This window comes from Anomaloglossus baeobatrachus, chromosome 4 (assembly GCF_048569485.1).
Source record: "Anomaloglossus baeobatrachus isolate aAnoBae1 chromosome 4, aAnoBae1.hap1, whole genome shotgun sequence".
Taxonomy (NCBI): domain Eukaryota; kingdom Metazoa; phylum Chordata; class Amphibia; order Anura; family Aromobatidae; genus Anomaloglossus; species Anomaloglossus baeobatrachus.
Window position 1 is genome coordinate 576,603,569 of NC_134356.1, and position 14,438 is coordinate 576,618,006.

Below are 14,438 nucleotides of genomic sequence, written 5' to 3' on the forward strand. Positions count from 1 at the left end.
ACCACCAGCCGGCTCCACAAAACCTACAAACTGATGTACTAATGGTGGGTGCTGAGAAAGAAAGAGAATGATTTTCACAGAGCATGAATAATTTAGAGCATGGAGTACAACTTCATTCAATTTCTGTAATTGCCCTGATGATGGAAGCTAAAAGGACATTTTGGTTTAAAAATAATATGTTGACGGTTGTAATAAGCTTTTTCTTGAAGAAATATCTCATCATGATATTTCATATCATTTAGTTAATAGAAGGTTGGAGGTAAAAAAAAATGGCAGCACAACAAATCTCATGTTGTATAATGATTTGGCCATTTTTAAAGCCAGTCATCAAACTCTAAAAACGTAGGGACTGATTCATCAAATTGTTTGCGCTACTTTTCTAGGAACACAAAGTTGCGCAAATTTTTTTTTGCAACTTTTGACATTTTGTTGCCACTCCTGGCCAGCAGTGCCAATGTGGACAGAGCAAGGGCAGGATGGGACATATTGCTAACCGCTCACCAAAGTCATCAAAAGTAGTGCCACTTACGCTGGAAATAGTGGCAATTCTGGTGAGGCTCATGGAGGTGCACGCCACTGAGAAGATCCATATATTAATTTGGCGCATTTTACCCTAAAGGTACCGTCCCAAATAACGAGATCGCTAGCGAGATCGCTGCTGAGTCACGGCGATCTCGTTATGTGTGACACCTACCAGCATAAAGGCCCCTGCTGTGAGATCGCTAGTCGTTGCAGAATGGTCCAGGCCATTTTCTTCAAAGGCGATGTCCTGCTGGGCAGGACACATTGCTGTGTTTGACACTGTGTGACAGGGTCACAGTGACTGCCGAGATCATTATACAGGTCGCTACTGCAACCTGTATCATTCCTGCATCATTGGTAAGGTCTGACTGTGTGACATCTCACCTGCGACCTCCCTATCAGGTCACATCGTTTTCGGGATCGCTGGTAAGTCATTGTGTGTGACTGGGCCTTAACACTCCTCTTCATTAAGACTAGCGTGTACAATGGAAGACTTACTTTACACGCTGCGACATCGCTAGCGATCCCGTTAGCGATGTGAAATTCTAGATCACAAGTGCAATCTTTCTAGATCACAAGTGCAATCTTTCTAGATCACAAGTGCAATCTTTCGAGATCGCACATGCGTAAAATGACCTATGTGCGACCTCAAAAGATTGCACTTGCGATCTAGAATTTCACATCGCTAGCGATGTCGCAGCGTGTAAAGTACCCTTTAATGAAGCGGGTCCTTTGTGATTGAACCTCCTGGGTGCTTTAAATATAAACACAACAGAAATAAATGCCCCCTATCTATCAAATCCATGTATACAGATGTGAAAAATGCTTCTTTTATCAAATCAGGTTCATGCAGAGGTACAGTAAAGGCCTCATCAACCTCTTTGGGAACGTCACCACGAGTCAGGACAAAAAGGAGCTGTAATATAGCCGTGTGCATGAGCTCTTACTATTTTACTGCACCTGAACGGTAATGGTATAAATTGGAATTCATTCCTATTTTATCCTTATGTAATCTCATCTGCTGTGCCCTTTTCACGAAGACAATTTTCTCAAATCCAGAGATGAATAAATGACATTCCATTCTGCAATTCTCTTCCAGAATAATAACCAAACTCATCGAGGGATTTGTACTTTGTGTTCTTTCATATATGAAATTTAGAAAGTATCCAGATGATGAACTCTCTAACAACCCGCTGCAGCTTCTCCTAATGAAAACTTTGTGTGACTGAGGATACACGAGTTTGGCTGAAAGAACTAATGACACTATTGTTTGTGATTGTGTTTATTGCAAGTGAATTGCAGACGGAAACTTAACCACCCAAAGCTAGAATTGGATGTTCTCCACCTGCACAGAGTGCACAGCACATATCAATTCGGCACAAACCTTAATTGGACATAAATAGTACGACGTTGCCCAATTAGTTTAATTTTGTCATTTCCAGATGACTTTATTTTGGAATAACATAGCACCATGGAGGCTTTTAAAGCATGTTTTTATTCCATGCATCCACATCTGAGGTGCAATTATAGCAGCATTGTTCATTATGTGTCGAGGTTCAAAACGTTGAGCGTAAAAAAGTCAATGGTTAAAATGAGGCTCAGATACAATGGAATGTAAAGGGTGCTGACGGGAATCGAACCATTGAAATTGCACAATCTGATTGAACAGAAATACATGGTCACTTCCATCCACATGCAGCATGTCCATGAGTATTGGAATCTACTACAATAGATTTGTCCTATCCTCAGACAGGTTCTCCATTTTCACTTGTGGAGATTTTATGTATTTTAATTGTAGGAATATTATGGCACGTTCGGATTTGTTCTGTGCCGATACAACAGCAGGTCCGTAAAATTGACTTACTGCTCGTCCGGGCTGTTGAACAGTTTGAAAAGTCCTTTGGTGGCCCATATGGAGAGGGTGGACTTGGCACTGGAGAAAAGTATTTCCATTCACAGACTCCATCAGTTTTAGTGATCTTGTAGAAGGTTTCTCCAGAGCCCACTGGAATTCGCACAACATCCCTTTGCTCCTCTGGACTGCGATGTACCGGGCTGCTCAGAATGTATCCCGACGAGTACTTGCTGGAAGCCTGTCTTCTATGAGAGCAGCGACCATGCAGAATGTTCTGGAAGGCCTTCCTAAACTCACGGCTGGAGCACGGGTAGATAACTGGGTTGATGCAACTGTTAAAATAACCCAACCAAAAGGTTATTTTAAAAATAGTCACTGACGGTTTGGCCGAAGGGTAAAGGGAGCCTGAAAAGTAAGCAAAAATAGAGTCAGAATGACCATGTCAACATTTAACTAAACTGATAAACACGCATAAACATATAGAAACATTCTAGTCCATTGCTTTTTCATTTATACACTGTGTGAACTGAGCACAATCTCACTATATATATATATATATATATATATATATATATATATATATATATATATATATATATATATATATATATAGGAGCACACACACACATGTGTATATATATACATACACACACAGCGTTACTAAAAACACAACCTTTTCTATATTTACCCTGACCCCGTAAGAGTTTGACATTCCAGAAGTGGTTCCTTAAACACAATTGAATCATTACTATCGTCTTGATACAGAATTTCTTTGATTTGATGGATGTGACATTTCATGATGGATAGAACGGTCATGACAAAATACAATCCCCATATTAAATTACCAGTGGAGGTCACATGCATTCCGCTAAGCAATCTCATGTAGTGATGTTATTCTTCTAAGTGGATGATCACGTCGGAGAAATTTCATTTTGCTTTGTTTAGACGGGATGAAAACTTGCTGCTGTCAGTCTTTGCATGTACAGATGAAAACAAAAATCACTAACTGTCTCGTCCGTCACAATGCCGAACTTGTGATATATGGACAAGTCAAGCAGAATATAAAAAAACATAAGAGAATGTGACCTTTTTAAAAGTATCTAATTCCTAAGATTTATTACTTAGGGTTCGTTTCTGTCTTTAGGCAAAGTTTTGCACTTGTGGTTGGTGGAAATACACAGTGTGCAGAATTATTAGGCAAATGAGTATTTTGATCACATAATACTTTTTATACATGTTGTCCTACTCCAAGCTGTATAGGCTTGAGAGCCAACTACCAATTAAGTAAATCAGGTAATGTGCATCTCTGTAATGAGGAGGGGTGTGGTGTAATGACATCAACACCCTATATAAGTTGTGCTTAATTATTAGGCAACTTCCTTTCCTTTGGCAAAATGGGTCAGAAGACAGATTTGACAAGCTCTGAAAAGTCCAAAATTGTGAGATGTCTTGCAGAGGGATGCAGCAGTCTTGAAATTGCCAAACTTTTGAAGCGCGATCACCGAACAATCAAGAGTGTCATGGCACATAGCCAATAGGATCGCAAGAAGTGTGTTGGGCAAAAAAGGCGCAAAATAACTGCCCATGAATTGAGGAAAATCAAGCATGAAGTTGCCAAGATGCCATTTGCCACCAGTTTGGCCATATTTCAGAGCTGCAACATTACTGGAGTATCAAAAAGCACAAGGTGTACCATACTCAGGGACATGGCCAAGGTAAGGATGGCTGAAAAACGACCATCTTTGAACAAGAAACATAAGATAAAATGTCAAGACTGGGCCAAGAAATATCTTGGACTGATGAAATGAGAGTGACTCTTGATGGGCCAGATGGATGGGCAGAGGCTGGATCAGTAAAGGGCAGAAAGCTCCACTACAACTCAGACGCCAGCAAGGTGGAGGTGGGGTACTGGTATGGGCTGGTATCATCAAAGATGAACTTGTGGGACCTTTTCGGGTTGAGGATGGAGTGAAGCTCAACTCCCAGACCTACTGCCAGTTTCTGGAAGACAACTTCTTCAAGCAGTGGTACAGGAAGAAGTCGGTATCGTTCAAGAAAAACATGATTTTCATGCAGGACAATGCTCCATCACATCCAACTACTCCACAGTGTGGCTGGCCAGTAAAGGTCTAAAAGTTGAAAAAATAATAACATGGCCCACTTGTTCACTTGATCTGAACCCCATAGAGAATCTGTGGTCCCTCATAAAATGTGAGATCTACAGGGAGGGAAAACAGTACACCTCTCGGAGCAGTGTCTGGGAGGCTGTGGTGGCTGCTGCACGCAATGTTGATCGTAAACAGATCAAACAACTGACAGAATCTATGATGGTAGGCTGTTGAGTATCATCAGAAAGAAAGGTGGCTATATTGGTCACTAATTTTTTGGGGTTTTGTCTGTGCATGTCAGAAATGTTTATTTCTAAATTTTGTGCAGTTATATTGGTTTACCTGGTGAAAATAAACAAAGTGAGATGGGAGTATATTTGTTTTTTATTAAGTTGCCTAATAATTCTGCACAGTAATAGTTACCTGCACAAACAGATATCCTCCTAAGATAGCCAAATCTAAAAAAAAAACCACTCCAACTTCCAAAAATATTAAGCTTTGATATTTATGAGTCTTTTGGGTTGATTGAGAACATAGTTGTTGATCAATAATAAAAAAATCCTCTAAAATACAACTTGCCTAATAATAATTCTGCACCCGGTGTACTTTTATAAGATGGTGGTGTAGATGGTGTAGATGGTGATATGGTGATGGGAACATGCAAAATGGAAATTTGAAAAAACAACAAAAAAAAAACCAACAACTTTAAACAATAGCGTAAAAAATAAATCAAAACCTCCACGTTACAAGGGATCACATAAATAGAAACCGCTGAAGTAGAACAATAAAAATGTAGAAAACTAATGATAAAATAAAGAAAAGTGAAATGAAGGTATAAAAGTTACTACAGATAGCAGTTAAATGTACCATGCAATTATAAATGTATACTGAAAAAAAAGCATCTCCAAATAGAAAATAGGAAGTGTGAACAGCTGCTAGCTGCTATAATTACACAAAACACAATCAAAGGAATACAGCAGCGCTCTGTAAGCGCTAAGATATCTGCAAACATAGTACTAGGTTGCTGGCTGGACACCATGCGCATACAAGTGTGAACAGTACCCTATGCGCGCCACTAGTGTGCAATTTACCTTGCACCTGTGAAGTGTCCACCATGTTGAGAGGCTTGTCTGCATCCTGTTTGTGCATTAGATGTGTTGGCCTGGGCTAACTGGACTGGTTGCCCCTTTTTTGCTGTGAGTACATTTTATAATACATTTTTGAGGGAGTTTTTATCTCCTCTTCTGGTTGCTATTTTTATATGTAAAATATATATAATATAATATATGATATATATATATATATATATATATATATATATACTGTATATAAATACATATATATATATATATACATATATAATTTTTAAGTAATATATTTAAAATAAAAAGGTTATTTGTATAATAGATCATTTTCTGATGAAACATTCCCTTTAAAGCTTCTAGGCCCCAATGCAAATGTGTACTGTAACACCTACCATACAGTAACAGATCTTATTATCAAAGAGACTTAAAGGATTTGTCACAAAAATAATATCCATTTTAATTAATAGAGCTTGGGATAATAATAAGTTTCACATTTGGATGTATTAAGAACAAATGTTCCTGTGCTGAGATAATTTTATTTGCTTGGTCCAGCCAGGCAAAACTGCTCAAATTCATGTTGGCACATACTACAGCTCTTGGCCAGGGGGAGGGCATGTCACTTATGATGTGTTTATGACTGAAACACAAGGGGCTCGCAGCTACTTTTTAAGATAAACATATACCTGCCTGTTTTATCACAGGAGCAAGTGTTTAGGCAACGTCTTCCGCCCTTTGAGCTCATCATAAATCAAGTAAGAGCTTAAAACCCCTTCACGACCGATGACGTACTGGTACATCATTGGTCATGTCGTGGTAATCACCGGAGATTGCTGCGTTGAAACGGCGGTGATCCCCGCACATGTCTGCAGATGGATTCGCGATTCACCTACGCCCGCTTGTCACTTAGATAACTTACATTGCGCTGTCAATATGTGACAATGGAATTTAAATGGCCGCGGCATGACTTGCGCTGTTCCCTGCCACCATCGGAGACCCCGTGACATGATTACGGGCAACCGATGGTTGCCATGGTAGCTCAGGGTTATGTCATGACCCCTGATGAGACCTCTGTCGGCTCTCACAGTAACACTGCATTTCTGCTGATCAGAGCTGTGCAGCTCTGAGGAACAGAAATGAACAAGCAATCAATGTAAAAAAAAGTTTTTAAAGCTATGAAAAAGTAAAAAAACCTAAAATTTCAAATCACACCCATTTGCCCCATTGAAAATGAAACAGATAAAAAAAATTAAAAATATACACATATTTGGTATTGCCATGTGCAGAAATGCCCAATCTATCAAAATTTAAAATCAATTAATCTGATCGGTACATGGCGTGGCGAGAACAAAATTCCGAATGGCAAAATTATGTTTTTGGTTGCTGCATATGTATTTTAAAATGCAATAACAGGCGAGCAAAACATAGCATCTGTACAGAAATGGCAGAATTAAAAATATAGCTTAAGACGCAAAAAAATAAGCCATCACTGAACCCCCATATCGGCTATACTACTGGTCTCAGAAAATGGCGACAAAAGAGCTACTCTTTTTCTGGACACATTTCTGAAATTTTTAACCCCTTAGATAAAAGTAAAAGTATACATATTTGGTATCTATGAACTCATACCAACCTGAGGCATCATAGTGACGTTATTTTTGCCATATAGTGAACACAGTGAATAAAATATTCCAAAAACAATTGTGCAATTGCATTATTTTGGCAATTTCACCACACTTGATATTTTTTTCCCGTTTTCTATATGGTAAAACTGATGGTTACATTCAAAGCTTCAACTCTTGCCGTAAAAAATAAGCGCGCGTATGGCAAAATTGACGGAAAAAAAAGTTATTAATCTTGGAAGAAGGGGAGCAAAAAATGAAAATGAAAAACAGAAATTGTCCATGATGAAGGGGTTAACACCACTGGTAATTCTACATCACTGACTTGATTTATGATGAGCACACAGGTCTGATGACATGGCAGAAACACTCACTTTCTGTGAGAAATGTACTACCTCAGAAAGCAGCAACGGCAATCCCATTGTATCAGGTATATACTCTCTTATCAAAATTAGCTTATGCGCCCCTCCCCCTAGACAAGAGCTGTGAACTGGAGCAGCTCTGAATGGTCAGACACGGCCATTACACAGTACACAGCACGGACACCTTTATAAGATTTTCTTAGCACAATTTTTTTTATACACATCCAATTATGAAACATAAATGAAAAGAATAGGCTAGCACCACCCAATAATATATAAGGTTCCTTGAGTTATGTACCAAAATGGGAATATGCAAGAAAAAAGGATGAGGTACATCTGAGGCAGACAAATAGACAGAGAAAGACAGACACAGAGAGACACAGACAGACAGACAGAGAGAGAGAAACAGACAAAGAGATACAGAGACAGACAGGGAAAGAGTCAGACAGACAGAGAGACAGACAGAAGCAGACAGGGAAAAAGACAGACAGACACAGACAGACAGAGAGACAGACGGAGGATGGGAGAGACAGAGAAACATTTACTATCCCGGGCAACGCTGGGTACTACAGCTAGTATATATATATATATATATATATATATATATATATAAAAAAATATATATATATATATATATATATATATATATACACTCACAGTCATATGAAAAAGTTTGGGCACACCTATTAATGTTAACCTTTTTTCTACATAACAATTTGGGTTTTTGCAACAGCTATTTCAGTTTCATATATCTAATAACTGATGGACTGAGTAATATTTCTGGATTGAAATGAGATTTATTGTACTAACAGAAAATGTACAATCTGCATTTAAACAAAATTTGACCGGTGCAAAAGTATGGGCACCTCAACATAAAAGTGACATTAATATTTTGTAGATCCTCCTTTTGCAAAAATAACAGCCTCTAGTCACTTCCTGTAGCTTTTATTGAGTTCCTGGATCCTGGATGAAGGTATATTTGACCATTCCTGTTTACAAAGCAATTCCAGTTCAGTTAAGTTTGATGCTCGCCGAGCATGGACAGCACGCTTCAAATCATCCCACAGATGTTCAATGATATTCAGGTCTGGGGACTGGGATGGCCATTCCAGAACATTGTAATTGTTCCTCTGCATGAATGCCTGAGTAGATTTGGAGCGGTGTTTTGGATCATTGTCTTGCTGAAATATCCATCCCCTGCGTAACTTCAACTTCGTCACTGATTCTTGCACATTATTGTCAAGAATCTGCTGATACTGAGTTGAATCCATGCGACCCTCAACTTTAGCAAGATTCCCGGTGCCGGCATTGGCCACACAGCCCCAAAGCATGATGGAACCTCCACCAAATTTTTCTGTGGGTAGCAAGTGCTTTTCTTTGAATGCCGTGTTTTTTTGCCTCCATGCATAACGCCTTTTTGTATGACCAAACAACTCAATCTTTGTTTCATCAGTCCCCAGTACCTTCTTCCAAAATGCAACTGGCTTGTCCAAATGTGCTTTTGCATACCCCAGGCGACTCTGTTTGTGGCGTGCTTGCAGAAACGGCTTCTTTTGCATCACTCTCCCATACAGCTTCTCCTTGTGCAACGTGCGCTGTATTGTTGACCGATGCACATCGACACCATCTGCAGCAAGATGAAGCTGCAGGTCTTTGGAGGTGGTCTGTGGCTTGTCCTTGACTGTTCTCACCATTCTTCTTCTCTGCCTTTCTGATAATTTTCTTGGCCTGCTACTTCTGGGCTTAACAAGAACTGTACCTGTATTCTTCCATTTCCTTACTATGTTACTCACAGTGGAAACTGACAGTTTAAATATCTGAGGCAACTGTTTGTATCCTTCCCCTGAACAACTATGTTGAATAATCTTTGTTTTCAAATCATTTGAGAGTTGTTTTGAGGAACCCATGATGCCACTCTTCATAAGAGATTCAAATAGGAGAACAACTTGCAAGTGGCCACCTTAAATACCTTTTCTCATGATTGGATACACCTGCCTATGAAGTTCAAAGCTCAATGAGGTTACAAAACCAATTTAGTGCTTTAGTAAGTCTGTTTAAATGCGGATTGCACATTTTCTGTTAGTACAATAAACCTCATTTCAATCCAGAAATATTACTCAGTTCATCAGTTATTAGATATATGAAACGGAAATAGCTGTTGCAAAAACCCAAATTGTTATAAAGAAAAAAGGTTAACATTAATAGGGGTGCCCAAACTTTTTCATATGACTGTATATATATATATATATATGTATGTGTGTATATATATATATATATATATATATATATATACATACATATATATATATATATATATAATTAGTTCACTGTTGACATAAAATGCAGGGTGCAAAACAATACAATGTTACAATGTATGCAAATGTAATACAGAAGAAAAGCACATGACGTAGGGTATCATACCATGGATATATATGCAGTATCAAGTGCGATGTGGACAGGAGTCAAAATATGTAGGCTAAAGGAAAACCCCCTGTATAACTCATACAATATAATGCCCAGATACTTATGCAATGTGTTGCGGTCCAGATGGTGAGACCACATACCACGTTGTAGCACCTTGCAGACAGACACAAGGAACAATGGTAGCCAAGGAAGTAGCTGACGTCCCGATACATTACGCAAGCTGACCTGGCTTCATCAGGGGTTTGCTCAATTTTTAAATGTTTTTAATTGTGTTTTTTGCCACTATACTTAATAAATTTTTATGTACTTTGCACATCTTTGGTGCGTAAACGCCTATATATTTATTACTCAGGGTTACCTTGGCGCCTCACATGTACTTCATCCTTTATTCTCAATTATGAAACATATCATTATTCCAAAATCTATGTTAAAATGTACTTTGTTCTAGGGATAACCCCTTTAAGGGCTTCCTTTGACACCACAGCCCGGGTACGACTACGAACTCTGCCTGGTGAATGTGAAAAATCAGAGTGTATTTATTACTTTTTAAAAGCACAAACTGACATTATACTTCAAGAAATGAAACTATATGCTACTTATAAACGCAAATACATCCCTACCCGAATAGAAAGACATGATCAATGAGATTTTGTAAAATGTAAATGGCTTTCCTACAGAGCGGAGCTCCCGAGACACAGCGGGATTGTGCTGTTTACTGATTTATACGGTGACAAAGTTACATTTTATGAAAGCGGATGAAGCTGAGAATTTAATGTAATCTCCTGAAGTAGCAATGTTAAACAATTATGGATCTACAGGGCTGGAGCAGAATAATAACGCACTTAGAGCCGTCCCTTGCTCCTTCAGCTGCTTATTGAAGAGCTTCTTATGTCTGCAATTGTTGGAAGGTCAGAGGTGTAGATAAGGAAGGTTATTCTAAATGTCAATATAACGACTTAAAGAAGCAATCAAAAGGAAACCGCTAAATAATAATACAAGTTTATGGATTTCTAGGATTGGGTTTTTCTTTACACTCTTGGTGCCTTTTTTTATTTGGTCGATGATTTAATATTAATGAATGAAAAATGCTTACAGCTATGTGAATACAGGTACTGTACCAATGAGATTATATCAGAAAGAGGCATTGATTAACAGCAGGTGAAATAACTATTGAACATGTCACAAATTTTTTAAGTAAATTCATTTTTAAAAGTGCTATTGACATGACATTCTCACTAAATATTGGTAACAATCCATCCAATCCACACAGGCAAATAAATCAAACCATTGATAAATGAAGTTATGTGTAATGATGAGAAGTAACAAAGGGAAAAAGTAATGAACATATGAAGAAAGAGAGGTGTAAAAAGCCATAGAATTCATGACAATCAGTTGACATCTATCAGTAATTAGAAAGCAATTCTGCAACTTAGAGAAAAATAATATCATCTGGTTCAACTGATGGTCTATAAAATGGTGTCCCATTAAGAAGCTGTCACACAAGAAACATGTCATGATGGAAAAAACTAGTGAGCTGTCTCAAGACCTTCGTAACCTTATGGTTGCAAAACATACTGATGGAATTGGTTACAGAAGAATTTCTAAACTACTGTAGGTTTCCGTGAGCAGTGTTGATGCCACAATACGGAAGTTGAAGAAATCACCGAATTGCAATTGTTGTACCATATAGTCAATCACATGCTATTCACTGAGAGTATACAATTTAAAATGAACTTTTAATATATCACTTTAAGAAACTTGTAGTCAATTATAAGAAATAAAGTTAATCTACTCATTAATGTCGAATGGTAGGAATAGGGGCCCTATTACCAATTTGTTCTCACCCTTTTAATTTCTGCGCAACAGTGGAACTAAACACCCTGACGTTAAATTGATGCCCCTGCTCAACATTCGCTATCCCTGTGGACCCTAGTTGTCCCTATATACTGGGATTTCCTTCTATATATGTATCCAGTAGGTAACAAAATAATGTCTTTAATCTTATTCCCATATGAAATACATATACCATAACATTTGCATATAGACCTCAAAAATGAAGTGTGATACTGGTCATTCATTTCTGATGCTCCAAAAAGTGCTAGTCATAGTGCAGGTTTAGAGTGAACCTTCACCCTTATTATTCCTAGGAAGTGGAAGGAACATCATTTCAACAATAAATCGGCCACAACCAGGTGCTTCCCACAATAATTCAGACAGGGGAGTGAAAAGAATAATCAAAAGAGCAGTCCAAGAGCAGAGAACCACCTGTGGAGAACTACAGAAAGAATTGGCATCAGCAGGTGCAATTGTTTCAAATCAAACAAGTATTCACTCAACCTGCATGGTCTATATACACACTCACCATGCAAGACTCCATTGCTGAACAAAAAACAGGTTTAAGTGCATTTACAGTTTACTCAAAAATATTTAGACAAGCCTGTGAAGTACCGGGAGAATTTAGTTTCGTCAAGTGAGACCAAAATTGAACTCTTTGGATGCCATAATACACACCATGTTTGGAGGCCAAAAGGCACTTGATAGCACTTCAAAATATACCATACTAACAGTAAAGTTTGGAGGTGGAAACATCATGGTATGTTGCTGTTTTTCAGCATATGGCACTGGCAAACTTCATATGATTGAAGAAAGTATGAATGGACAAATGTACTGAGACATTCTTGATAAAAATCTGCTGTTATCTACCAAGACGTTGAAGATGAAATGAGGGTGAACAGTAAGACAATGATCCCAAACACACAGCCAAGGAAACTATCAATTGGTTTCATTGAAGGAAAATAAAGCTGCTAGAATGGCCCTGCCAATCACCTGACTTGAATCCAATAGAAACATGTATGGAAGGAACTGTAGCTCAGAGTTCATAAAAAAAGGATTAGGATACCGTGTACTCCAGCTATGTGTGCAGAGAGCAGGGAGCCGGCACTGACAGTGTGAGAGCGGCGGACGCTGGTAACGAAGGTAAATATTGGGTAACCAAGGGAAGGGCTTCTTGGTTACCCGATGTTTACCGTGGTTACCAGCGTCCACAGAAGTCGGCTTCTGCTGCCTACACATTTAGTTGTTGCTGTCTCGCTGTCACACACAGCGATGTGTGCTTCACAGCGGGAGAGCAACAACTAAAAAATGGTCCAGCACATTCAGCAACAACCAGCGACCTCACAGCAGGGGCCAGGTTGTTGCTGGATGTCACACACAGCAACATTGCTAGCAAGTTGTGCCTCAGCAGCGATGTTGCTAGCGATGTTGCTTAGTGTGACGGTACCTTAAGTCCAGCCAAGGACATTCTGAATGAACAGATTTTTAAGTGGGTTCAGGCAAATAAGTATGAAACAGCTGTAAGGGCGGCTTTGCACGTTGCAACATCGCACATGCGATGTCGGTGGGGTCAAATCGAAAGTGATGCACATCCGGTGTCACTTTCAACATCGTTGTGTGTAAATTCTAGATGATACGATTAACGAGCGCAAAAGCGGCGTTATCGTATCATTGGTACAGGCTCCGACTTTTCATAATTACGCTGCCGCGACAGGTACGATGCTGTTCCTTGTTCCTGTGGCAGCACACATCGCTGTGTATGAAGCCGCAGGAGCGAGGAACATCTCCTACCTGCCGCCGGCGGCTATACGGAAGGAAGGAGGTGGGCGGGATGTTTACATTCTGCTCATCTCCGCCCCTCCGCCGCTATTGGCTGCCTGCCGTGTGACGTCGCTATGACGTCGCACGACCCGCCCCCTTAGGAAGGAGGCGGGTCGCCGGGCAGGTAAGTGCATGTGAAGCTGGCGTAGCGATAATTTTCGCTACGCCAGCTATCACAAGATATCGTACCTGCAACGGGGGCGGGGACTATCGCGTGCGACATCGCAGCATCGGCTTGCGATGTCGAAACGTGCAAAGCCCGCCTAAGGTGTAATGTCCAATCCAAACAATTTAGATAATAACCATTCACAGAGAGGTGTGGTGCGTAACAGTTACTGGAAGACAGCCATCGATCCTCTACCAAATATTAAGGAAAAAAAGTAGTTGGAAGTGATGTGATTATTAACATGGAGGATACGAAAAGCAGAGTTTTTCCTCTCAGATTAGGTGGAACATGGATTAGATACTACATATAAACTCTTTATATAAAAAAAACAAGAAGATCTTATAAATGATAAATGATTTCACACAAAGAATAAACATGGTGTAGGTCATCCTATGTATTTTTTTTTCATGGCTTGCACCATTTCATAATCCTAAGGAAGAGTTTAGAGAGGTGTTATATAATGCATTAATGGGTCATGAAAAGCATTTATAATTCTTGAGAAAATATAGCTGGTAGAAAGTCTTTGAAAAAAGTAGGCAAAACGATCAAGACTTTTTAGAAAAGAAGAATACTCTCTTGTTTCACCTATAGGAGCCTTCCCTGTACATGGAAAAATGCTATTGGGGTCATCAGTGCTTTGGAT

General features: G+C 39.1%; 1 protein-coding gene across 2 annotated transcripts in view; it reads right to left on the reverse strand.

Annotated features, from left to right (window-relative positions):
• Positions 1-1,996: 1,996 nt before the first annotated feature.
• Positions 1,997-14,438, reverse strand: part of ADRA1A (adrenoceptor alpha 1A) — a 228,587-nt gene continuing 216,145 nt past the window's right edge. For both annotated transcript variants that reach the window (XM_075342895.1, XM_075342896.1), the window contains one exon: positions 1,997-2,782. In XM_075342895.1, coding sequence (XP_075199010.1) covers positions 2,268-2,782 — 515 coding nt within the window. In that variant the 3' untranslated portion in view covers positions 1,997-2,267. The remainder of the gene's footprint in view (positions 2,783-14,438) is intronic.